The 27,376-nt window shown below is 35.3% G+C and overlaps 1 protein-coding gene across 7 annotated transcripts in view; it reads right to left on the bottom strand.

Annotated features, from left to right (window-relative positions):
* Positions 1 to 27,376, bottom strand: part of QKI (QKI, KH domain containing RNA binding) — a 152,874-nt gene that overhangs the window by 79,885 nt on the left and 45,613 nt on the right. For all 7 annotated transcript variants that reach the window (XR_008449392.1, XM_054063932.1, XM_054063933.1 and 4 more), the window contains exon 3: positions 11,053 to 11,169. Coding sequence is in view for 6 of the 7 variants with exons in the window: in XM_054063932.1 (XP_053919907.1) it covers positions 11,053 to 11,169 (117 nt within the window). In the remaining variant the exon portion in view is untranslated. The remainder of the gene's footprint in view (positions 1 to 11,052; positions 11,170 to 27,376) is intronic.

The raw sequence follows: 27,376 nt of genomic DNA, 5'->3' as shown, positions 1-27,376 counted from the left end.
TAACTACAGAAAAATTTAGGTTATGATAAGCAGAAGATTCCGCAAAACAGTTATATGCACTCCCTGGCCACATGTCAGGACAAGGCATTCAATTAACTCAACTCTATCGTTGAAGAAAAATTCCTTCCATTTGTGTCTGAAAAAAACATCACTAGCATACTTTCAAATTATGCATAAAAGCTAGTACAGTTTGGTTCATAATTACATTGCCTATTTCACTTCTGTCAGGAATCAAAAAGGATTTCAAGACTTCTAGCTGAGTTACCAATTAATTTTAATCTTTCATTTTTACTCATTCCTAACATCACATCTACAAATTACCTATACAGACCTCTAGCCAAGTCTGAGGGCAACATCGGTATCTACTTTTTACACTTCTTGTCTCTTCAAAAGCTACTGCAATCAGAGTTCATGTACCAGTAGCTTTGAGGCAAGTAAAGAGTGCAAATTTACCAATCGCCCTGACTCTTAAGAAATACTTTTAATTATAATTTTTCTGTTGTATTTTTTCTTCCCTTTCAGGTGGTCTTCTGGATGCTAAATCATTTTAACTGTTAGTAGCAGGAGAAGTCTGTTATTAATTTTCTAATACCTCATGTTATTATAGACTCAAGTCCCTCAGTTGTAACACTATTTTAACTCCAGTATTTAATTATTTAACTGCCTTCATGCTAATATATTCAGTGTTGCTAGAACTCTAAAACTCAGTTTAGTGCACGTTCAAGGCAGTTCACCATATATTCAGAGGATAAATGAAGCACCACAAAAATTAACCCTCCTTTTATGATGATTCATAAAGCCCATGACCATTCAGAAGGAGGCCAGCAAGAACCAAGACAGAAAAAGCTGCCAGTTATTCCATTCTATCAGGCACACAAGCTATTGTCTGAATGAAGTCATTGTTTTACCAATTTTATTTTAAACAGCCAAAACCAGCCTGATGTTCTCTCCATTTCAGGCTATTCAGGCTAAAGGGCAAGACTGTGGTGGTCTTATAGGAATATAGTACTGAATTGATTTATGATCCAAATTCCATTCAATAATTATTCACATTAACAAACCCGTCAAGCATGCATGGATACTGTGTGGTGTGTGTGTTCTATAGCAAGTTCGTGGCACTTAATCAAATCAGACAAAGAATGTCAGATTCTATTAAGCTAAACAAATGCCACTCAAGTTCAGTATTGACCATTGCTGTGTTCTACTACTGAAAGAGTAACAAGGAATCCTTAACAGAAAACCAGATTTGTGCACCTGGTCCTAACAAAAATTGGAGTAAGTTCTCATCCTTTCATGGAAGTACTTACCACAGATTTTAAACTGAGTTGTTACAAGTTTTAAACACATGCGGTTTTTTAAGATATATTCACAGTGTGCAAGCATTTCAGCAAGTCCTACGTTCATCAAAACATTCCCCATTTACTGCCCTGAAAAGATGTGAAAAATGTGGATAATTAGCTGAAAGAAGCTGTTAATTATTATCAGGAAAGACTAATAAAGTGCAAATGTCAATAAATCCCTCTCTATATCAGAAAAGAGTAAAGACCAACAAATCTTTCAACCATAATTGGATATACTGTAAATTAAGGATACTGTACCACTGCATACCCATTAACATCCACATAGGTATTTGAATTTCATTCATATCCTTAATATATTGTAGGCCACATATAGCAAAAGGGTAACCAGTGATTAATAACATCCATCTTAATCCAAGTATAGGCAAGACAGGCTAACACAGAGCCAAGAGATGTAAGAAAAGTGGAAAATTGTCACCATCTAAAAATGTTTAAATGGCAAACCACTCAGACATTTTAGGAATTACAATTTGTGATTGTTATCATACAGCTGACTTTTCAAGGTTGGAAAGGAATCGCATCTTGCCACAATGAAGCACTACAGGTTACTTTTCTCTATCTAGAAACCAGAAAAGTAGCAGAAAGTCAAATATCTCTACCTTCAAAGTGCTCAATTAGCATTTACAGTATTTAGCTTCAGCAATAGAGGTATTTTATTCTGTGATTCTCTTTTGCTCCACGCAAAAGAGCCTTCCTATCAGTCTCAAATAAAATTGCTAAATCTGACCCTCAAGAGCCATATGCAGGACGGTAAACCTGCCAGCAGCTCCCCCTAAAAATATGGGGAACCAAGAGCTGCCAAGAACTGATACCTACTTGGGAAACACATAGGCACACTGCTTTCTTCCCTGAATCCCATTCTCACATTTAAGTGGACTCAATCTTCATGCAGGACAGGGAAATTCCCATAAGCCTCAAACTAAGTACAGTCTTTGCCACGACACTCAGCAAACACACTCGAAGCACAACCCTGAACACAACTTACTTCTGGTAGGGAAGTTTAAAATATCACAACTTCAATTTTAAAGAAAATTCAAAAAAGACAGCCATATACCAAACATGAAATCATCCACTGAAGGGCAGCCCAATAAGTTAAGGTTATAGCCTAGAAAAACCTAGAATCCAGAAAGAGTTTAGCAATGATGATAAATGAGAACAGCAGTAAAGTCTGCAAAGCCACTAGTAGCCTTCACAGCGCATCATGACAATAAATATCACTGAATCTATCATTTGTGGAAACTCACAAGAATCAACTCCTTCATTAGATAACACTCAACTCTACTGCCTCTGCAAAAAAAAGATTTAAATTTTTGAAATCATATGACTGTAAATAACAATACTCTTACTCCACCAAAACAAAATCCTGCCTAGTTCAGTAACTTGTGTCTCATCTTCTTCTGCTGAATAAGTCTGGAAAAACTTCCAGATTACAGTAGATTCTCACTATTTAAACCCTTCACCTCTTTCACTACTTTGCTAGACACAGTAAAATCCAGGTAGATCTACAAACAATTTTGTCGATGCCTCAAAACTATTCAGTAATAATTGTCTGCCAAGCCCTTCAAATCTTCTATTCAAATGCCAGATACAAACAGCTGTGAGCTGTAGGCTAGTCAACTTCATAGAACTCAATTAAGACTCTAGGTGCCTCCCACATAGCAAAAGCTTAGAAATAATTTTGCAGAAAGACTGTTTCTACTACGGTACAGAATAAGATGAGTCAATTACTATACAATAAACACAGAATTTAAATCCATAAAAGAGACTTATTTATACACAGATGTTCAGGCAATGATTCAAGAATCCCTTGACATATACATTTTCTACTACATTTCATGCAACTTTTCTCCAATTTCAAGATAATCTAGATTCTCTTGCCTCTTGATGATAAGGAGTTTTGCTCACAGGAGACATATAAAAACAAACAAAAGGAAAGTGAAGTTGGTTTCTACTAGCATGGCTTTGATTACACTCTTTCAGTCTACCGTTTCCAGTATCTTTAATAAAATACTTCTTCAATTTCCTTGAAGTTTGTTTTTCCCATACCTAATTAGCTCAATAACCAATTAATTATTTAACATTTTAACACTCTCAGGGTGCTCACTGATGAGAAGCTTGACATGAATTGGCCATGTGCACTTGCAGCCCAGAAGGCCAATCCCACCCGGGCTGCATCAAAAGAAGCGTGGCCAGTAGGTCAAGAGAATCAACTCTGCCCCTCTACTCCCCTCTCCTGAGATCCCACCTGGAGTTCTGTGTTCAGTTCTGGAATCCTCAACATAAGAAGGATATGAAACTACTGGAAGGGGTCCAGAGGAGGGCTACAAAAATAAGAGGGCTGGAGCACCTTTCATACGAGGACAGGCTGAAAGAGTTGGGGTTCTTCAGCCTGGAGAAGACAAGATTCTGGGGAGATCTTAGAGCAGCCTTCCAGTACACTTGAAAGAGGTCCACCAGAAAGCTGGGGAGGTACATTTTACAAGGGCGTGGAGTGATAGGATGAGGTGGAATGGCTTTAAATTGGAGGGGGGGGAAGATTTATAGACTACACAATTAGGAAGAAATTCTTCACAATGAAGTTGGTGAGACAATGGAATAGGTCACTCAAGGAAGCCGTGGATGCCTCATCCCTGAAAGTGTTCAAGGTCAGGTTGGACAGGGCCTTGAGCAGCCTGATCTAGTGGGAGGTGTCCCTGCCCACGGCAGAAGGGTTGGAATTCGATGATCTTTAAGGTCCCTTCCAACCCAAACCATTCTGTGATTCTATAATCAAAGGCTTCAGCTACTTTACACATTATATAGGAAAACATGTGTCTTAATAGTGTTAAAGTCGTCTCAAAGCTGCAACTTTGTATTGAGTGCATGCAGAAATGAAATATGCATCCAGTACACCAAATATATACTGGATATATTCAGTATGTAGCCAATAAGAAGTAAAGACATATATGAAATAAACCTATCTATAAGATTCATTGTATCAGATACATATTTTCTGGAAGTCTGATATTGCTTTGCAAAATTTCTTATGGCCCTTAGGCACCTACATTTTTCTCACTTTTAAAATAAAATCATTCTGCTCTTGAAAGAAAGCATCTCTCAGACTGTTAAACTGAAAAGTGTTTTGCAATAAATTACTTGAAATAAGAAGCATTTGTCAAATAATATAAGCAATTTTAAGGAAAACATTCTCCTCTTGTAAAATCCACATTCCCGTACACAACTACGCTAATTGTGCCTACAGTGTATTCTTCAGTACTGTCAATATGAAATGAACATTTTTTACCTAAAGATGTATGTAGGTAGGATTTCAAAGATGATATTCTAGAGGCTCTGGATGATGAAACTCCCATAAAACAGGCTTAAAAGGAGTCAGTCAGGGGTAATTTAAGAAAGAACATTTGCTACCTTCAACATTGATGCCTTTCAAATTTCCTGAAGTATAGTTTCTACCAGTCAGTTTTTAGTATTTAATTATGTAACTAAATCAGTAATTTGCTAAGAGGAATCTTTTTTTTATTTTCTGTCATGACTTACTCTTTTTTTTATATCTTAGTTAATACTGTAAACTTGCCTTTTCAGAGGGTCACCACTCCCAGACTACCAGGGATATATATAACTCAACAGACTTTTGTCTTGTGGGTAAAAAGGGAAAAAGGACATCTTCAGTCATTCTCCAATAAAAAGCAACAACGACAACAACAATAACAATATCCAGTTTTACAACTCCTCCTGCATTCAAAAGAAGTGGTTACAAACGTAATAAAGGTTTTAAAATGGGAACCGAAAAGCCTATTTTCTGAAGTACTCACTACTGGAAAAACACACTAGCCTACAAGCAACCGAAATTATTTTCATTACAACTTATGTTTTACAATGAACCTCTAGGAAGGCAAAGTGGTATTGACCACTAAACAGTCTTAAACAGGTTTGGGCTCTAAGCTACAGGACTTTTCTTCACTACACAGCTACACAAATTCTAATAGTTTAATATGGTACATTCTTCACTGTGTCTTGAAATGGGAGTTGTGACACGTTGAATATGTAAGCTCAGTAGTAACTTTATATGACTACGACATTTTTGTTTAAAGTTAGTTTAAGAATAAAAGGTGATTACTACAGTGGTCAAAAATTATGAAAAAACCCTAAGTTTGGTAAATCAGTGTGAAAAAAATCAAACCTTAATGCTGACATGCATACTTATGAGACTGATTTTAGAGAAAATTGTCACTGTAGAAGATGCTAAGTGCCAAAGTTAATTATTCGCAGGGTAATATCTTAAATAGTGCATTCTGAATGTCTTAAACATAATAATGTTCTATTAAAAGTTTGTAACCGGAATGCAATAGATCCAGGAACATCCTGTAAAGGTACTATCTCAATCCTGGCTGTGTGGCCTGCTCATGCAGTCACTATTAATGAGCAGTGACAGAAGCTGATAGCAACTACAAGTGAATGTAACCATTGGTTTGGCAGTTTCTTATATAAACAAGTCGCAGCTTTCATATGCAACAAAGTACGATCCATAACCAACATGCTGACCTGCCACCACACACTGCCTCAGCCAGCAAGTTTCTGGTTAGAAATCAATTAATTTTAATGAACAGTAGCCTTAAAATGGATATTGACAAGGAATCCTGAGAGTTACAGTTCAAAGTGGAAGAATAAGCATCTGACCTCCAGAAACCCCACTGGCATTATTAGAAAGAGAGGTTTGTGGTTAGTTTTTTGTTTGGTTTTTTTTTTTTTAAATAAAAGGACAGCAATGCTCATCATGCATTATGTACATTGTCTTGTCTTTCAATTTCACATGCCAGTGTCCCCAACTTAGAACATCTTTTCTGTTACTCCTGACAGCACTGACAAATACTTAAATCCCACCTTGACAACCACCTACAGTTCTTTTTTCAATTGCCATTCGAAACCACAGCCATGATTTCTCAAACACAGATATATGAAACTGTCAAACAGGAGTGGCAGCAGGGTTTTGTGTAGAGGCAAATTTTAGAATCAGCAGGCCTGAACCATGCAATTTATTCCCAGAAGACAAGAATAATGATGGCTGGTCAACCTTTCATTCTTAAGGGCAGACCAACATCACCATTTGCTACCATATGCTAAACACATGAGTTTAGCCAAATTTTTCTACTTTTTTTTTTCCCCCTCAAGTTTTGCATAGGTACCAAGTGTAATTTTTGAATTTCTTTTTAGCCTTTCAAAAAAAACCCAAACCAAAACCAAAAAAAAACCCAAGATCTCAAATTGACCAAACTAAACACAATAAAAAGGGCCCACAAAACCAGAGAGTTCAAAGAAATTGAATTACTGATTTAGTGTGACAACTCTGCACCAGCCAAAGGTCAAGACTGGTGCTGAGATCTTGTCTTTCGTGAAACCTTATGTAATTTCTGCTTGCAAGATGAACAGTGATGTAGGAACAAGTAGGCTGTACGTCAGGAAGCACAAATCAGTTCAAATGATCTAGTATGGAGCAAACTGTAACAGATTTGAAGCTATTGCAGTGAATGAAAGCATAGAGTTCTTCAAATTTAGAATGGCATAGATGCCCGCCTCTCTTTGAAACTAACGACTTCAAGAAAAAAATTTTGTGTAACATAAGATGCTTCCTCATGAAGTAAAACCAAATGACGCCCTCTCCTCACACAGTTCTACAGATCCTTGACTAAAAGTAGGAAAAAATGGGAAAAAAACAATGTAGTTGACCAAGGCTGCAAAAAGCCAGCAGCCTGATGCCATAAAGCTGCACACCCCTCTTAAGTTAGATAACAGAAGTCAATGGGTTCAAGAGCACATAGCTGAGTCTCTACGGGTGTGTCAATCTGTTCAATGGAATTCATGTAAGACAAGGCAGATGAAAAAAACTAATGTTTTGCTTATCCACCATTGGACAGTCTTCCCTTTTTTGAAGCAGCATTCTTTGACTGGTGTGAAAATTACTAGTTTTACTCACTACCTAATGAAGTGCATTTGGACTGAGTTAAAAAAAAAAAAATCGCTTGGTCTTAATAAAGTTACACATTCATTAACTTTTGATTAATGGCTGCAACCCCTCTCCCCTCCCAAATAATCTCCTTCAAGTACCTCCAGGCTCCAATCACAATATTCTCAGTAATTAAGGTTTTGATTTTAAATTGGTCTAAAGCAGCCTAGAGAGATGTTCTGATTACCAGCTGAGCCTCAGATACAAACAATTTGAGGATTTCCCCTTGCTTTCTGAGGTAAATCTGTCAGAAAGTTTCAAGATTTGAGGCTAGTTCAAGTGTCTTGACAAAGATTCCCAATTCATTACTTGTTCATGCAGGAAGAGTAAAACTCTCAACAGGGCAAGTCTGGATGGTTTATTTCCCAGTATGTCAGTCTGTATTTTCTCTTGGATTCAGCAACCACTACCAAAGTAGGAAGAGAAAAGTAGATGGACAGGTTACTCTAGGAGATGGTATTTAGCACTCAGTAGCTGCCACATTACAGATTGACCCTGGTTTAGTAATTAATTCCTTCACACATCCAATAAGGTTTCTGCTGTAACTAGCACTGGGCGACCATGTTTGTAGATATGAAATATACTTACAAAAGACACAAACAAATTAACCTGCATTTCTTATGTTCTCCAAATGTCAAAATAATTCAGTCAAAAACTGGAAAAATCTTCAACCCTCAACCAAACAAAAAAACACTGTGTGGACAGTGGGGGCAATTAGTCCAAAAATACAACTTCCCCAGACAATAAACCTGCTCAAGCTAGGGCAGGTTCTGAAGCACAGTGATAAGCGGTTGTGGGCACTGAACAGCCATCTGAACATGGTCCTAGGTAACCTGTTGTAGGTGACCTTGGCTTGAGGAGGGAGTGTTAGACAAAAGAACCTCCAGAGGTCCTTTCCAACCTCCTCCATTCTATGGTTCTATAACAGACGTTACACAGACTCCAAGACTTACGTGAATGTTCAATGGACAGGTCAGAACACACAGTGGTGACTAACAACATCGCACAGAATGTGCTTATCCTAGATGGCAGCTGAGAGTAATGAAGGACATAGCGCATGCACATGTACTACTCTGGCTGGTGGTGTATAACTGCCTGCCCTGCTGATAGGACAGGAAAAGAATGTCCTCAGAAGCTGGACATACAAAAGCATGCAAAGAATGAAGACTGTACAGCTCTAACAAAAATGCACTACTACTCCCACCCTGAAAAATGGCTACCATACCAGACATGGAATTCCTTGGTCTACTTTGGTTTCTATTCAGGATAATATGAAGTGAAGGAAAGGGAAGAGACTGGGGGAAGGGATTATGACATGGCCCAAGTAACACAACTCTCAGGAATCTGAAGTAATATGTAATTGCTTTCGACAAAAGGGTCTGCAAACGAAACATTTATAGGGGAACATGTATCTTCAGAAGAAAAACTGAAGCCTCAGTGCAGATTGTTTTTTTCTTTCTTTTTACACCACTGTAAACTCTTTGCAAGATAGCTGTTGCTAACACAACTAAGTGTGCATTTCCACACAGCAAAGCCAACCTGCAGAACTTCTAAGGCTGTATCAGACCATTATTGCTAATGACTATCTTTATATACATAAAGTTCACTGTTAACTGAGACATTATTTCTGGACTGTTAAGCTTGGGGCCTCAATCTACACTGATAAGCTTTCTGAAGAACAGATGCCTAAATGTTTTAGCTTATGATATCTATGAACATAAATGAACCAGAACTAACCTTTTTATTCAGGAAAAGGTTACATAAACTAACTCCTGATTAACTACTCTGACCTAGAACTTCCATTCCTAAAACACAAAGAGAGCAGCAATAAACTTAAATTCTACCCATAAATGAAGGTAGAAATTGTATTATTAATAAAAATCCTATAGCTTTTAAGAACTATATTTAAATAAGTAAAAAAAGCTAATGAACTTTAAAGTACTCACTTCACTTCTTTTTAAGGTCTGAGTACATTTCTTGGAAACTGATAAAATTTATCCATTACAAACTAAATTTTAGTTTAGCACAATGAAGATTTACTGTTACACATGTAATCAGAAGTCTTAACACCTAATTAATCTACCAGCTAAAAAGTGGTAGTTTTCAAGAGTAGATCAAATGTTCTTCTTCTATAAAAATCAGGTGAAGTTTGCAAACTCTTAAAAGGAAGCAATATTTTCCACTAAACCTCCTGCCCTAAGATAACCATTTTTTAAAGAAAAAAAGATAAAAAATGTAAAAACCTGACTACTATTAATAGCCACAAAGCTATGTAATTAAGATAGTTCCCACATTGGCAACCATACACTTGGCTTCAAAACATGGCATCTACATCCACAGAATTTGGCATGTCAGGTGAAGCATACTGAAATTTTAATACTCTGTAATTATAATGTCTCTCTCTGACACACTCCCCCCCATCTCCTCCAGTTATGGGATACCTGTATTTTAAAATCCTGTACAAAAGTATCACCTCTTCCAACGTCTATTTACCCATTTACAGTTTAAAGCCCCATAACAGTAGGACTCATTTATATATTCAATGTACCCCCAGCCATGAGGCAGAAGGAATTCAGGACAAACTATAATTATTAATTATAGTTATTTATAAACTATAATTATATAAATCAAGCATTTAAGAAAATATCATCCTCTTACTTACACAGAACTCAGACAACGAAATACTGTCAAAATGGATCTTTGCTCAAATGCTGGCAATCTAAACATCCAAAAGTTATAGGTAGAATAAAAGAAAGGGTAGTGACAATATTACTGCAGATGAAGAAAACAAGAGGCTTCAAATGAAGTTTGTAGGTGGCAGTCAAAAGCTCCAGGAAGCAGACTGAGATTTTTAACTGGGTAAAAATTAGCTTTTTATTTTATGTCCTACATTTGAATCAAAGTTTGTATTATGTTGATGATCAGATAATGAACAGAAGGGGGGAGGGTGTTCTAAAGAAAGAACCAAAAGAAATAATTCTTATGGAAACAAAGAGGAAAACCAGCAGTGGAGAGGCTGATGCAACTTCACCAGTAGTAATGAGAGGTGGAGGGGAATAGCTAGAAAATAGATCTGTAGAAATAAATTACTTCCAGGAGTTACCAGCAGAACAAATTGACATTCAGGATGGCTCTGTCCTTTAAAGTGTAGTTACTCTATTTATATAGGCAGAGTATGTGTATTACAGGGCAGGCAAAGTAACAGCCTTAATTACATTGCAACTCCACCTGAACAGAAGACAAATCCAGAAACATAGTGCTTCTTGTTTAACTTGGACAGAATTCACTGCCAGAAATACACTGTACATTTTTTTTCCAATCCATAGTACTTGTAAAAAAACTAGTTTGATATTTCAACACAAGAAAGTTAAGAACACCTTTAAGGTTAACAACTCTTGTTTAAAAAATACAATTTAACTTCAATTTTTACCTTTACCTTGAGAAATGTGACACAGTTAGAAGTTAGTTATTACTGAAGAATATTTTATAATTGCTAGTTAGACTCCCAATTACACCATTATGGAGCATGCACGTTTAACTTCTTTAGGGTAGGCTGTGTGATTTACCAAGCTTGTAAAAAAAAAAACAAACAGATAATGAAAAAACATATTAAGAAAACAAGAGAGACACGATATTACTCTACTAGGAAATGAAAACATGCACCTGAAACTACACCACCACCTCTCAAGAGCTTACCTTCTTTTTGTCCCTCATCGAGCCCTTCCCTCGCACCATTATCTTGCATCCTGTTTCTGCCTCAAGCTGTTTAGCTGTTAGTCCTCTGGGCCCAAGGATTCTTCCAACAAAGTTAAACTGGAAAAAAAATATTATGTCTATAAAAGCCAGTATACAAAATTAATTTAAAACTTCACCATATGCATTTCTGTCTTTAAAATATCATCAAGTGTTCATCAGTTTAGAACACTGAAGTTAAAGAATGATGTAAGTGCTATTTCTGTACATTAGACACACATGTGACCCTAATATGAGGCATACAGTTTTCAGGTGAAAATAGGTTTTTAAGTTTAACACCCAGTAATCTAGGACAGTGGCACTCCTAATTTCCTCCTTGTTAAGTTGTATAAGCTCATACAGAAACTACAAACCGCTCTTCCTCACTATTAACATGACCAGACATACTCATTAGTAGGCCAACAGTGTGCACCACATCACAGGAAACATACAGATTCTAGTTACATGACCAGATAAGCACACAAATTCCAGCTGGTGGGACTGATGTGGGACTGGACCTACACCTCATACCCAAATGGCACAGGGCCTTCAGGAAAGGCCCCTAGACCCACTATTCATTAGCTCTCTGCCTACAGATAGAGGAGCTTGAAGAAAACATTCTTTTTCACCCTCCTGTGTTGTTCTGGTGGGCTTGGTTCAGTCAGTACGCTGCTGGCTGGCCACTCACGTGCAGAAACTCTTGTTTACCTATCTGTGCTATAACCCTCTCCTCTGAAAAAAACCCACCCAATATTTGTTACATATTCACTTTAGGTTACATGGGTAACTTTCCTGGAAAACACTGTATTTGCCACACATACACACCAAAGTTGTGTGTGTATATGTATGTATATTGGTATACACACAGACACATAACAAGCACACCATTTTTTCCAAGTTGTATCCTTTTACTCAGTTGTGCATAGAAATAGCGCAAGTATTTCATGTTTAGCTGGCTCGCTTCAATACCAACCAAAAACTCCGTGCCTATGCTTAACGCAGTAATACTGCCATTTAGGCATACATAACATTATTTCTCAGTTATTTTCCAGTATTTTTTACCTTTCATTTTCAACCACACATTCTGGAAACTATGACAAACAAAAAAAGCACTAAGTGAAGGTACCATTAAGAACATATAGCAGTTCTCTGTGACAGCTACAGGGCAAACATGAAGCACCAGGCTCAAAGGATACATAAACCTCGACATTTCAGGCTGAACACTAAATTCAAGGAAGATAAAGACACTGAAGCAAGGACAGAAGCCTGGATACTTTAGATCCTGGTAAACAAGCTAGTTGATGGAATTATGAAGAAGTTCATAATTCATTTCCTTAGCTAATTAAAATTGGTTTTGAGTACTGCAACTCAACACATTTGAAATCCTTCTAGAACTGCAAACACCAGAAAAGATTTAGAGCTGAACAGAAACTCACAAGCAAACACAAACAGATTCAAGTTCTTCAATGAAAATCACTGTGTTATTAACGGCTATATTCTTCATATGGAACACAGACTCCCAAAACTATTTGGTATTCCAAATTAAAAAACCAAAGACATATTATGAAGTCTGAGTCAACCTTCAGGGGAAAATACTAAAGATTACAGGCACTTATGAACATACACATAAACTGAGTCATAGGAAATTATGGAAGATTCACCAAGACTAGATAAAGCAATGAAATAGGCTCAAGTGCTACAGTTCAGCCTTGAAATATTATCAAAATCCTGCATTTGTTACACGTTCATGCTCAGTACCAAAATCATACTGTATTTTACATAAACAGCATCTTTATTGCCTTTTTCCACCACTAAATCCTTAGCTATCTATCCCATTCCACTGGTAAAGTTGAAACAAAACAGCAAACCTGACTTTAAGTCACTCTTCTAACCAAACAAGGTGACTACCATTACATTCTCTTATCTCCCAAGAAAAACAGCAGCCTCGAATATTTTAACTTTGATTATGATAAGAAGAATAATCAAATCCTAAGACTAGATCACCGCGATAAAAAATTTAAATAGAACAATTTATGCTACTAAGAAAAAAAAGCAGGGATTTTGTATTACTCCCTAGCTTGCAACCTCATTCACATTGTCTGAACATTACATAGAACTGTGGCTTGTAGTTGGGAAACTGCTGTCTTAAAGACCAACACATTATGGAAAATGCTAAGCCAGTTTCTTTTCCAGCTACTCCCAGTACATTCTCCTTAAAAAGAGCCTTCGTAAATTGTTCCAAGGGAGTTCACCACCCTATTTTTTATTTTCCAAACTGTAACCACTACCTTGAACCTTTTTGGATAAGTAAAATTCTGACCATTCTCATTTCCTCTTTTGGGTCCTCCCTCCAATTTGTTAATTTCTAAAAGCAGGATGCATGGACAATTTAATACTTCAACTTGGACCTCAACAAGGTTAAGTTACTCAGAACAACTATATCTTACAAACCACATTCCTATTGGTACACACCTTCTACTTTTTTCCCCTCCTCTCAAAATACAGTTATGATATTTAGTTCAACATTCCTTGACCCCAGATACCTTTCTCCATTAGGATCTTCATTCCTAAAAGTGTTACAGCAGAACCAAATGTATTATGAAAAGTTACTCTAAATGCTAATGTTTGTACCTACTGTGGAATATTAATGGTTACTTCGCAGCGACTGATTGTCCCAAGAGCTGACAAAATTTCTATTTGGTGTCTACCTAACAAGACCACTGCATCAGGAAGTCCTAAATACAAACAGCTTGTTTTCTGTACGCATAGCACTATTTCCCAAGCTCATCAGGTGCTTTCACGGTCTTCTATGACTCATTAGCCCCTATGCTCATAACAAATGTAGAAAAGGAAAATAAGACCAAACTATGCTAAAGACTCAAAGCCATTGATTAATAAAAGGTTGCAAAGAAGCGTGTTTGTTTTTTTACAGGCTATGGCATAGGCAGTGTTTAAGAAACTTTCATGCAAGTTAAAATCTGAGGAACCTGAGGGAGTCCAGCAGTAATAAATTTCATACTATTATTATGCCTTTTGTATTGTGGGTTTTCCTTTGAAACACAACAGTAAGATATGACAAGATCTAATTTATCTGATGAAAAAAAATTCTTTCCTCCGTTACTAGAGAAGAATTTGAAAAAATCTAATTGGATTAAAATATCCAAATCTAGCAAGAAGAACACAAGTACATGCATTTGGTTAAACAATTATTTTGCTCAATTAAAAACTAATTTATTCTACCATCTCCTTAGCAAATGTTCTAATGATTTACTATATATTGAATGCGCAGAGCTAGTTACTTATCACTGGAAAAAAGCCAAAACAAGCTGTTCTTTGAGTCCACTTCAGCTTAAGGAAATCAAAAAGAAGTCTTAGAAAGCTTATCTGTTCCTCAGATACAATGTGTATTTGAGTATAAATGTTTTATACACAGCCTAATCATTATTTTAAGGAAAGTATCAAGTAAACCTCAGTAGTACCTCATTATACCAAGCCCAAAAGATGTCTATGCTTCACACTGACTTCATGTAAGAATATTTTAAGTTATAATAATAGATGTTTAAATTCAGAAAAAAATCTAATTGGAAAAGAAAGCCCTTCCTTTATCAACATTCCGCCACAATTGATTTGCACTAAGTCTGTGTGTCTAGTAATCTGGCATTTGGTCTCTCCTTCAATCTCTAACTTGGAAAAGCCACATCAACCCTTTGAATTCCTTAAAAAACAGTGGAAATACAACAACTGAGTACTTGTAACCATAAATGTCCACTCCTGATGATGTTTAATTCTTAACTGCCTGCAGAAGTCACCTTCAGAACAGTCATACCACACATGAAAGTATGTTCACCATTTTGAGACTTCCTTTACATATAATGAATTTTTTTTTTTAACAATAACAGGACATAAAAACTTCAGATTATTCAACATCGGTTAGAAAGGAGCTTAGCCCTTACGTTATTCACATTTCTTTCAAATTACAGGATTTTATTTTACAGCTTTGTTAAGTGTTGGATATCTCTGCCAGCTGTAAATGGATTTTCATGAAGATAGAAAACTGTACCTTGTATTCACCCTTCCCATAACCAAATCAGCTTTCGGATTGTATATTGATAAATCGAACAAACTAAAACATCCAAAAAATGTGGTTAGAAATGTCTCTGTGGTTTAGTTTGCTTTTTAAAGACACAGCAGCATTTTCTGCTCACTTCGTTTTCATATGCTTTTTCCTATCAAATAAAAAGCAGCTGAAGACCAAGACTCTGCACGTTCAGTGGTTAAAGTACGTCAGTCAAAGCTAAGAAGCAACTGAAAACTAGATCTTAAAATTACCAGATGTTCTCCATTATATCCTAAGCATTAATGCTGACAGTTTAGCCATTTTGGAGGGAATTTCTGTGTCTTCAGATCACAGAAGTCCTATTACAAGACTGTTTCTGAGATAACTTAATCCAACAGAGTTACATGCTAAAGTGCTAACCATGGAAATGAAGTCATTAAGAGTCACACAGAAACTGCAACAAGAAACTATTGCCACTATCTTATCCAGTACAGAACATGATATCACTAGATTTTTGATAAGTGGCGATTAAGGAAACAAATACTATTTCTCCCTTTAACAGAAAACCTCAAATATATTTTATGCCATATTAAGGATTTTCAGTGATTCAACACTACACTCATCACAAAAGAAAACAGCTACACTGCTTCTGTTGAGGAAAAGCAGGCATAAGAACCAAATAAAAACAAATGCATCATATACACAGATTACTCCGTGACCACACCAGAAACTGAAAACTAACAATGGAAAGTTTGTAAATTAAGCCACTCGTACACATCTAAGAAATCAAGTGGGAAAATTATCCTGTTTCAGAAATAAAATAATTTTGAAATAATCTTTCATTAACCGTGTTAGCATGTATTTTGAAGATTAAATACGCTCCAGTGGAATCTGGCAGGTGTTTTCCCTAGTTAAGAAAAACAGACTATCCAGTGAGATTTTACAGGGAGGGGAGGCTGACAAAGCAGATGGTATTATCGTTGTCAATACAGTGAACACAGACAATAGTTACCACATAAAGAAGTCAGTTTTTACATACAAACTAACTTCAGGTAGTTGTTAAGACTGCTAGTGACAGCAATGAAGTTGGTTTTGGAAGTAATAAAAGAAAGGCTGCAGAGAACAATGCATGGAAAAACGTTTCCTCCATCCCTTAATACAACATATTTTCTAAGCAAAATAACCAAGTAAATGTCAAAAGTACCTATGTAGTGAATCCCACCATGACAATATAATCTGCTTATTTCAAATACATCCACTTGTATTTGCTGAGCATATCCAACATACGTCATTCTAATACTATATTCAAAGCTAAATGAGCACTAATGAAGCACCTAAGCAACGAAGTAGTAAATTAGAAATTCTGTGCTGTAAGAAACACAATCATATAAATTATCATTAAATAATCTCCTCGTTACTTAAAACACAAAAATAAAACCATTAAGGTAGAGGAGAACAAAATATAGAATGTAGCAACCCTCCGAAAGTTAGGATCTGTCATATTTCCAATTAGGCACTTTTGTGCTGGATAAGCAAAAGCAAAGACGCTAGCACACCATTTGGAATACCTTTGAGATTACTTCAAGTGGGAGAAATTTAATTCCTGACATTTAATAAAAGGATGGTTAGAGCTAAAAATACTTAAAGTAATTTAAACTCCCTAAAATTTGAGTCGTCACAAAGAAAACAGAAAAATCTTTATCACAGGTGAAGAAGGAGGTAACAAAAAGATTTCTTTTTCTTAGTTTAGTAAATGCCCAGGCATCATTTTCAGCGCATATGTAATTCAGTAACACTGCTTATATCTTTTTCAGTTCATTGTATACTTTAGATTACAGGATATTTTTTTGTTGTTGTGTTCCTAATTCAGTTACCAGAATCACTTCTCAACATCAAAGCCAAAGAGTAAACTTATCTTGTTATGGGTAAGAACTGATAATTATTGTGGGAGTAATACAAGCTTAGTCTAGTTCAAGAACTCCTGTAAGTAGAATATTTATTAATGCAAAAATAAAAGAGATTAACATAATTGCAATATATTACTAAAACATAATATTTTCACAGCAGGAGAACAAAGTTAACATTCAGTGGTTTGAAGTCCATAATATATTACATAAAAATATCAGCATCCAGAGGCACAGGAAAATAACACAGTAGTGCAGAGGTTATGCATGTTATAAATCTCAGAGACTACAATGAAAAACCAGTAACAAAGAGGAAATGAGTTCTCCTCATACAAATACCTACATCTATTACTCCTTCCAAACCTATATCTAACCTAGGTATTATATAATGCAGGTATTGTAGCAGTAATTATGGTAACATTTCAAGTACCTTTAAATTAGATTATTTTAAGGACAACCTTTAATTCCATTGCAACAGTATAGATTCCATTGTCAGAGACACACATAGGATGTCCAAAAAGGAGAAAGAACTCCAGAAAGTTTAAGCTCACCTAACGAGCACTATTTGATGCAGACTAGAATACCTAAATCTCACTTCTAAGTATTAGGGTATTTATGTTGTGTGGCAACCATGAGTCAGTCCTCCTCCATGCTGAACTCACTTCATCTAGAAAATTAGTAAAATGGCATCAGTGCAATTCAGACACTTAATAGTTAACATTATGTTCAGAATTCAAACCTCTTGAAAGAGCACACACATCTGCAAGCCAGTTGTCTAACCAAATCTGAGCATAATATTTAGCATTTGTTAGCCAATTAGTCAACAGGCCTTGCCTATGTAGAGGCTGCACACAGTCTTTTAATAAGAAATGCTGATACAGATTTATCTATGTTTTCTAGTAAAGTTTTAATAATAAGTCAGTAATGAATCCATGATGAACAGTAACAGCTCATTCTCCCTGTGAGATTAAGAATTACAGCCTTTCCTCTAGGACACCAGCAATACAAGCTTTCATAATTTCAAGGACAGATTACCATAATAAAGAGTTTGGTCTAAACTTAGGAACTGCCTGTTTATTACTATTTCTTATTAGTGAAGTTTATTAAAAAAGGTGGTAAAATAAGAACTTCTAGGAATTTTTAGTACTGAAATCAGGGTTTTTATTTAATTTAGATTTTTCTTTTTCACTTAGAAGTAATTCTATTAGTTACAACAGTCACAGGTACTACATTCTCCAAAAGGCAACCCCGAGCTGTACTCAATTACGAAGTTCTCTTTGTTAGTACCTATATTCCAACAACACAATATTATTTAACAAATTAAAAACTGCTTCAAATTGTGTTCAGTAATATGTCAAAATAAACAGTACACCATATAATTTCAAACGGAACACTGAGGCTGTTTTAATCAAGTGACCAATTTGAATAAATTTATTGTTAGCTACTGTAAAAACTAATTTTTTTTTTAATAAGGCAGTACTGGACATTTTAATCCCCAAGACAGCAAAACATTAAAGAACATAATTATCTAAAAATAAAAATATCACTTTATTCCATTTAAAGATGCCACAGTTCTGTAAGGTTAATTTTCTGGCTGTAGTTGACTTGCCTATTACCAGATTATTCACATTTGTTTCTGACTGAGTAGAGTATCAGCCACTGGTGATCATTCACAAAGCTCCAGATCTTTTTCTCATCACTGTAGCTGTAAACTAGACAACCAGATTATCCATGTGATGTCAATAAAATATAGCTTTTACTCAGCAGACCACTTGCTAACGCTTAAAATGCTCCTTCAAAAAAAAAACAAAACAAAACAAAACAAAATGCATTTAAAAGTATAGCTGGGATTTAGAATGAATTACTAAATCCATCAAATCCACATTATTCACCTCTAATAACCTCTCTGCTGAAGGCTATGAGAGCTTGTTTAACTGACAAATAGCTCTACAAACCCCATGTAAGTACAATGGATCAGATCTGTTAAAAAAAAAAAGGAAGGGAAAAAAAATCATGCTAACTTTCCAGGTCATTTTAATAATGGTAATAGAGCAAAGTAACACAATGAATTGTAGAACTTTTTTCTCCAAATTCTTAACTTGCATTTTATAAAATAACCTGAGGTAAATTATCAAGTATTTAGATTAAGTTCTCAGTATTTCATTCAGACATTCAACTTTTTTAATAATGCACAACAGAATCACTCCAGCAGCAGCTAAACCTAGTTAAATAAATGATTTACAACTATCCAGAGTTTCTTTATCTGTTTGAACTGGTATCCATCAAAAATTGTCATCTAAATGCAGTCATAGGAATTCACGATGCAGTAATTCCTGTACATTCAAAAAAAATCAAAATCTACAAAACATGTTTCTCTTGTTATCTACTGTACCGACATTTCATCCACACATTCCACAACAAAACACCACACAGTCTTCAAAAAAAAATATGTTATCAGCTCCTCTACGTAGATTATTTCACCTGCTTTTTTTAAACATAATGTGTAGATGTGTTAAAGGTGAAAAAGACAAAAGTAATATTTTTTTATACATTAACACAGAGTTAGTATCTTTAATCTCAAGGGCACTATTTTGCTAAAACAAATTAGCTGTTAGAGTTAACACCATTTGTTCACAAATTCTGTGCTTTATTTGACCATCCTATCTAACAGCATGCAAAAAAAAAAAAATATCCTAACCTACTAGATACTCAATTTAATTTTCTAAAAGCTTTCTAAAAAAACTCTCAGGATTAACTTTAATACATTAACTTTATGTCAAGACATTTCCCATTTAAAGTTAAGTGAATACTAAGGAGTTTTACTGTCCTAGAATTGTAAAAGGAGGGTGGGTTTGGTTTTTTTTTCATATTTCTGTAGAAAAATTACATCTCCATCATACAATTTTGGTTTAAAATAATACAACCTTAAGATGAAAGCTACAAAGTGATCTAAGCAAACTGAAAAGGAGATTCACATTTTTTGTGAAAACAAATTATATACTGCCACTATAAAGACCTTATATTGTTATAGTTAATAAACTTTAAAAAACTGCAGAAGTTGCACTGCTTAAGCTGCTTTAAAAAGATGCAGCAGAAGTCAGACAGAATTTAAGAATAACTCTTAAATTACTGACTTCTAATACAAAACTATAAAATTTGTGCTTCTGTTTTTTTACTGTACAGATTAAATAATCACTAGAAAAAACATTATAAACAATCAGCACTTACACTAGATAAATAAAAAGAATAAAGGTAAATTTACTAAATCAGCCACAATTTTTACTGACATTTATTCTGATTTTTTTTTAATAAATATCACATAGGTAATATTTGCATTGACCTAAAAAACTTAAGAGAATTCAAAACGGAGATTGACAAAGGGCTGCTGTGCTAATTCAAAAGGTAACTAGCACTTCATAAAAGGTATCATGTACTAAATGTAAGAGAAGATTTTCAAATGTCTATATAGCTCCCTGGTCATAAATCTCTCTCTAGAGAAGTATATTAAAAAAAAAAGTAAATCTGACTAAAAATAATACATCAAATTCCCTGAGCAAAGAAGCTCAAATCACTCTAATCTCTTTTACTCAAGCCCGAAAACTATATTTGGTGCATCATCATGCCAAGTACAGGCCACGTGAAATATGGATACCCTATTTTATTTACTCCCCTTAGAAAAGATAAACACATACAATGACAAATCAATGCAAGATCATTTCAAATTAACTGAAACCACTCTTATAGTGCTGTCATAACAAGAAGCTGCTCCTATCACAGTGAAAAAAACAGCTCTTAACATTAAGACAAATAAGACTCTACTGTAATTACTGCAGTCTTCTAAAAGCTACTACTAAGCTCCTGCACTACACTTCTCTTCTACAAACACTCCAAATAACTTTAAGAAAGAGGACATACCAGCTCCTCCCAAGAGGAGGAGATCTTTAATTTCCTGATCTCTTCCCACCATGTCAGATTATGCTGCTGCACAAGGACCCTATCCACATTTAAAAACAAACAAACAAACAAACAAACAAACAAAAAAGGTCTAAATCCTCTCCACTACTTCAGGCAGGAGTATAGCTTCACCCTCCTCATCCCACAACCTCTTTCAGGGAAAGGCTGGGCCCATTCCTTCTCATCTGTTAAACCCAGGGGAGGACTGCCTCCCGGGTGCTCCACCAACAAAGACGCTTATTACAAAAGAGAGGACAGAAAGGCTTGTCAATTATTAGTTTATCTGTTGAGGAACTATAAAATAGGCTTTGTGCTTCGGTTCTCTGACAGCAGTAAGCCGGGAGAAACAAACAAGTTTGGATTCAAAAACTAAACAAGTTCTTGAGAACAAACAGTAGAAACCTCAATCAACAAGCAGCAGCAAACAATACCAAGCAGGATTCATTTTTCAGCTAAGTGCAGGACTCATTTCAAGCTTATATTCTAATAGCCTTCACTGCACGTAGAAAACCTAGATGTAGTTTTAAGTGACATCAAATGAGGCATTTACACAATTAAACCCTGTTTTTCCAAATGCTAATATTCATTTTGAAAATGTATCAAATATAAAATCATTTAAATCACAATACTTTTCTACATCCCTAAGAAAAGACTGGGATTAAGATACAAAGTTTATTCCACTCAAGAGCATAGAGCATTCATGCTTTCCTCTATTACAAAATTAAACATTTCATCCCTAAATTAAGTATTAAACTGCAAGATACTTAATCAAGCATCAAAATGTTTCCAAAGTCCCATTAAAGAGCCAGAAAACATCTGAAGAACATTACTGTAAAACCACCTAACGAGCTGTCTGAATCACAAGGAAAGTTGTTAATTTTTGAAATAAGTTTCTTTGGACAGTTGATGAGGTATTCATTTTCTTTTTTCACTGAACGAGCCATGGAAAACTGCAAAGTTTAGGACTAGTTTTATAAAACTTGATACAAAATTAAGGAATTTATATTACCAATAGAAGCACTCTTTCAAAGTTTGCCCTTCTAAACTCTTTAACCTTCTCTGTCATTAGGGTTGACTGATAAGCCACCAGCTGTTTTACTTCCTCGTGCTACAATGCATTCTCTTCCTTTTTAAGGCTAGTATACCCAAGCAACAAACAGCAGGACTTAAGCCAGCTGCTAGAATGTCACAAACCTATATATTTAGCTCCTATCTCATTTATTGCCATCCCTTCACTGCCAACTATTTAATGCCCCTTTTGCTCCAGTCTACTAACATTCCTCACTTAGCTGACAACAGTGTGGGCTGGATCAGCAGTCAGGAGGCACAAGAACACACAACAAAGCAAAGACCTTATCAGTTATCAAAGACAAAAGCCATGCCTTGTCAAAGGTATTCAAGGTGAAAAACATTTTGCGTTTTGGTGTTGTCATCCCACCCCCCAGCTTCTGATCTCATTTTCACTGTTCATAAATTGTGTAGTTGTTTATATAAATAGTAACTTTAGATCTTCAGTAAAGCAGTCGTTTGTTCATCTACCATGTTTAATCAGCATTACTCACCTTCACCTAATAGGATAGAAATCCTGTTTGTGCTGTATTAGTTTGCAGTTTGCTTCACTTCTGCTTCCTCAAGGCTCTTCATACACACTAATAGAAACTTTGCATTAAAGTCATATTTGCCTTCCCTTTAAGAGTGTTTTAAATATTAACCCTTTTCCTCTCGGTGCAAGTTTAAAGAAAATCTTAATAGCATAGTTTCAATTCCATTTCAAGTAACTATAAAATAGTATCTCTCTAAATGAATTTTATGCTACATGTTCTGTTCATGCCAAAACACTAATCTAATTACTGTCATATTTTGGAAATAATTGGATTTAAAATTGCTTAGAATTATCAACATAAGTGAGAAAGCTGTAAAGATAGACAAATTAACAATTTCATGGTTTTAAAATAGGAATCTCTGTTATCGTTAGAGGCCCATTTGCAATGATTTAAAGGACCACGGTACAGTTTGGTAGTTCCCTCCTTTAAGTGGTCATAAAAACCTTTAAACAGTAATTGAAAGATTGTTAACAGAAACTCTTCCAGGAAAGCAGATCCCATGAACAATCTAATAGTAGGCATGCTTAAGTGAGATAGCGAATAATCTGCTTCATCTTGCTCACTTAGATGAGGCTTTCAGAACAGTGACAAGACATCAGTTTCAATAACACCAGGAGACGGGTAAAAATTGTTCAATTCTATGCTCTTCTTGGGAATTGTGATACATTTATCTAGAGAATTAACAAGTTGTGCTGTGTGTAAATCGGTCTACAAAACCTAATTGCAGGTTCCAGCAGTGCCCTCTAAGCCTCACAGTTTACATCATTAAACTCATATTCCAATAAAAAGGATCCTCAGGATATACAGTCCAACAACTAATTTCCATAATAATACCTTTTAATTAGATGTGACTACATGTGACATTACCCAAGGTGCTTAAAGCTGGCAATTTTGCTGCAGACTACTTCCCATTCTCAGTAATTAGAAGTGAGAAAGATACGTTTAAATTGGAGTACCATTGCAGATGGTGACATTGTTGTCACAAATACTTAGCTGAAATGTAAATTCTTAATATTTATGATTCCCTTTTCTAATATTATCAGAGAAATGCAGTCACCTTCTTCCCCTTAAGAAGGAAAGGCTGACCGAGCAGAAACAGGCTTTGAGGCTATATTTAAGTTAATTCAAACGAGAGGTGCTCAGTAACCACTTCATTTTATTAGTTACTGGAAATTTAAACGAAGTTCTGCATCTCTTTCAGCCCACAGATTTTATGCTGAATTATTGTCATAACTCTAGGTTCCAAAATTAAATTTATTAGTCACCTTGAAAGGTGGGAGGAAACAAACTGCACTCTCACAAATGAGAAGTTATTAAAGTTTCATTATATAAAGTAGTAATAATTAGCTTTTCCCTCCACATTAGCATTTTTTTTAAGTAAAGTTTAGGGGGGAAAAAAAAAAAGTAAAGCACTACACCAAACAGAGCAACTAAATCCATGAAAAAAGACTGATAATATTGTTTTATGTATTATCAATGACAGCCGGGATGAAAATTTCCATGTTTAAGCAAGATATTCACCAGAAAGAAGAGTTCATGAAAGTTCTGTGGTGAGTGACGAATTGAGGTATTCAGCCTTCCGAAACACAAACATGCTTTCCATTCCTGTGACTGATTTTAATTATCTAATTCAGCTGACTAAATTGTAATTTATAATCACAACTGATATTAAATAATTTTTGCTTTGCTCCTTTAACTTTTACATACATTTGAGTATTGGTAACACAACCTGATTCATAGAATCAGTAGATAAACTCTGCTTTATATCACATGGCGGGGATTTACCAGAATTCTTCTGAAATACCTACTGATATATTTAAATTTTATGAAAAGGCTCCAAATATGTCAACCATCAGAATTGTAAAAAACTCAGGATTTAAACAGAGGGTGATAGTGCTTAGCCAAAGGAACTTTGTACTTTGCAATCAATTTCTACGTACATAGTTTGCACTGCATTAGATTCACTAGGAGTCGATTTACCAACTAGGTCTTAGAACTTCATCCCATGAAAACACTGAAAAATGTCACAGAAATAATTTTTAAATGTTTCATCAAAACAAAAGCAATCCCCCTTCCAAAAGTTTAGACTTTAAAAGACATGCTTCAATCAAGTGTAAAAGAAAAGAAGACTAGTAGCTCTCAATGCCTGCTTGCTGTTGCCCAATTATTTCTTCTAAAAAAAAAAATCCTAAGTAGGTTTCTCAGTGTCAACTCCATTCACCTTCTCAAAAGGCTGTTATAAAAGTGTTCAATACACATGCACAGCTGCCAGAATCTGTAAGGTTGCAAAATTCAAGCCTAGAACTGCAGGAGAACAGGTCAGAAATGGAGAAGTGATATTAAATTACGGCCCTCTGAGTATTTCCTTTAGTGCTTTAAGATCTTAATGCACCTTATTTGCTTTAAATTACTTCTGCTAAAAGCCATTATATTACCAAACCTTAACTCTGTGCTCTATCTGTAATAAGGTAATACATAAAAAGACAAATAAGGCAAAACTGAATTGAAAGGTGCCTTAAGCTTCTTTAAAAGCCCAAGTGCTTAGGAGCATTTAATGCCATAACTCTCGCAACATATGCATTATAGAGTTATGTTCTTCAGCCAGCAGTAAAAAAGCAGCAGTATCACAGTCTGGTATTATAGTAGTAACAGCACCTATACATACCATGTCATATTGAATCTATTATCATAAACGTTTACAATCCCAACACTCTAAAATAACAGCATATAAACAATTAATACATTCAGGCTTCATTTCTAACTAGCTTTTGCCTTTTATACTGGAACTTTTAAAGCAAGGAGAGAGACAGACATCAACATATTCAGCAGTTACAGATTCACAGAATGACTTCAGTTGGAAAACACCTTTAAGATTATTGAGTCCAATCACTGAATCAGCCCTGCAAAGTTCTGTGATGACCACCACAGTCATTACAATAGAAGAGGTTGTTCCTCTTCTATTTTATCTTTCCATATTTATCCCAGGAAAAAGGCCTAACAGTGATCATAAAACTCAGAGATGCGCTTCAAGTTCACATGCCATGTCAGTAATATCTATCTCTATATCCTAAGTTACCATCCAGTCCTATTGATGCTACCAAGTCAGAGTTACGGGTGTCTGTCATTCAGTTTGCCCATCTGTTGACTCCCTGAAGAAACTGAAAGCTTTCAGAAAGACTCACAAACCCTTGTTTACAACTTTCCAGATCAAGAACAAAATTTGCACTTGTGGAAGAAAAAAAGGGGGAAAAAAAAAGCGGGCAAATATTATTTTGGCCACAACAGCTTGAAAAAAAACTGAAGAGATCAAAGCCCAAGGAACACTATTTTAGGAAATGTGTTGAGTGACAGCTACTTTGCTTTACTTTTAATGTTAGTGACATTCACTTTAAAAACCACAGTAATCAGAGTTAAATGAGTTCAAAATAAACCACTCAATTACATTAAACAGTATGACCCAGAAATGTAGTTAATTTCAATAATACACTGATTATCAACAGTACTTAGCAAGATAACAATTGGTCATTTCCACTAATCACAATAATAAATTTAAAACAAGAGAGATATCCATTTCATGCAGCATTCACATTTCAGACCACCTGTATTTGGTGGGGAAAAAAAATAAAGAGAAACTGCTACATAAGACTTCAAATCATAATTCAGTTGATGATCTTCCTCAGCAAGCAGTCCCTGTATCACTGACAGCAGGGCAAAGCCCTCAGTGTCCTTTGACCCCACAAGTCATAATGTTTGTAATTAGAACTAACATGGATTTTTAGGCCAGTATGTTCCGAGTGCTTATGAACTGCACAAGCTTATATCAGTCATCTGAAGAAACAGAAGCTTCTGAAAAAGCTTTAATCAACCTAAGCAACTTAAAACTAAGAGTTGGGTGGATGAATGTACACCATTAGGACAGGTGCATAAGCCCTCCTGGCAGACAGGGAGTAAGACGCAATGCAATAAGAGATAACTAAAATGAGTGCACATAAGGTGTAAAAAGGAGCTGGCTGCTCATCAACCAGCATTATTTTTCTTAAAATATTGAGTGTATATGAAAGAAAAACAAAGGACACAATTTCAAAAAAGTGTAGAAAATTTCAAAAGTAATCAGTGCTTTCACAGAATTCAACTATTTTCACTGCTCTTAATAAGAAAAAACCAAACATAAAAGCTTAGAATTGTGAATTAGTATTATGCCAGAATAACTGAAACAAAATAACTGTGTTCAACTACTGTTCTTAGCTTTAAAAAAATAGCAGACTGAGTAACTTGAGTAGATCCATAAAAAAATGGACAAACACCTATTATTACCTACAAAATCTTAATCTCCAAAACAGAGACACTTATTGAGGTAGCATTTGTGTTTTATTCTAAATTCAGTGTTCAAAACTAAAGGCAAGTAAACAGCAGTTATATGGTTATGAAACAAAACACAGAAGAAAAAAGGAGAGATCTAAACAGAAAGTTTACTCCGTAAGCTGGTATGCGAGTACAATCTTCGTCTCAACAAGAATCACAGAAAAAGACCAGGTGACCAACATTGGCAAGATGCAAATACAGCTAACACCAATCCTGCTCATTTAAATTATGGATCAAATTCAAAGCAAAAATGAATGCTATAAATATAGAACTACACTGAAGATTCTTCCTTGACAAGCGATATATACTTTAAAATGTATTAATGAGTTGAGAACTTCAGAAACAGCAGAACTGAAAACAAGCACACCGCTAGTCCATGTTCTTGCTTAAAAGGCAACCTTTTTTAA

The sequence above is a fragment of the Cuculus canorus genome, chromosome 3 (genome assembly GCF_017976375.1).
Source record: "Cuculus canorus isolate bCucCan1 chromosome 3, bCucCan1.pri, whole genome shotgun sequence".
NCBI classification, from domain to species: domain Eukaryota; kingdom Metazoa; phylum Chordata; class Aves; order Cuculiformes; family Cuculidae; genus Cuculus; species Cuculus canorus.
Note: the sequence above shows the minus strand (reverse complement) of the source record. Positions and strands in the feature narration are given on the sequence as shown.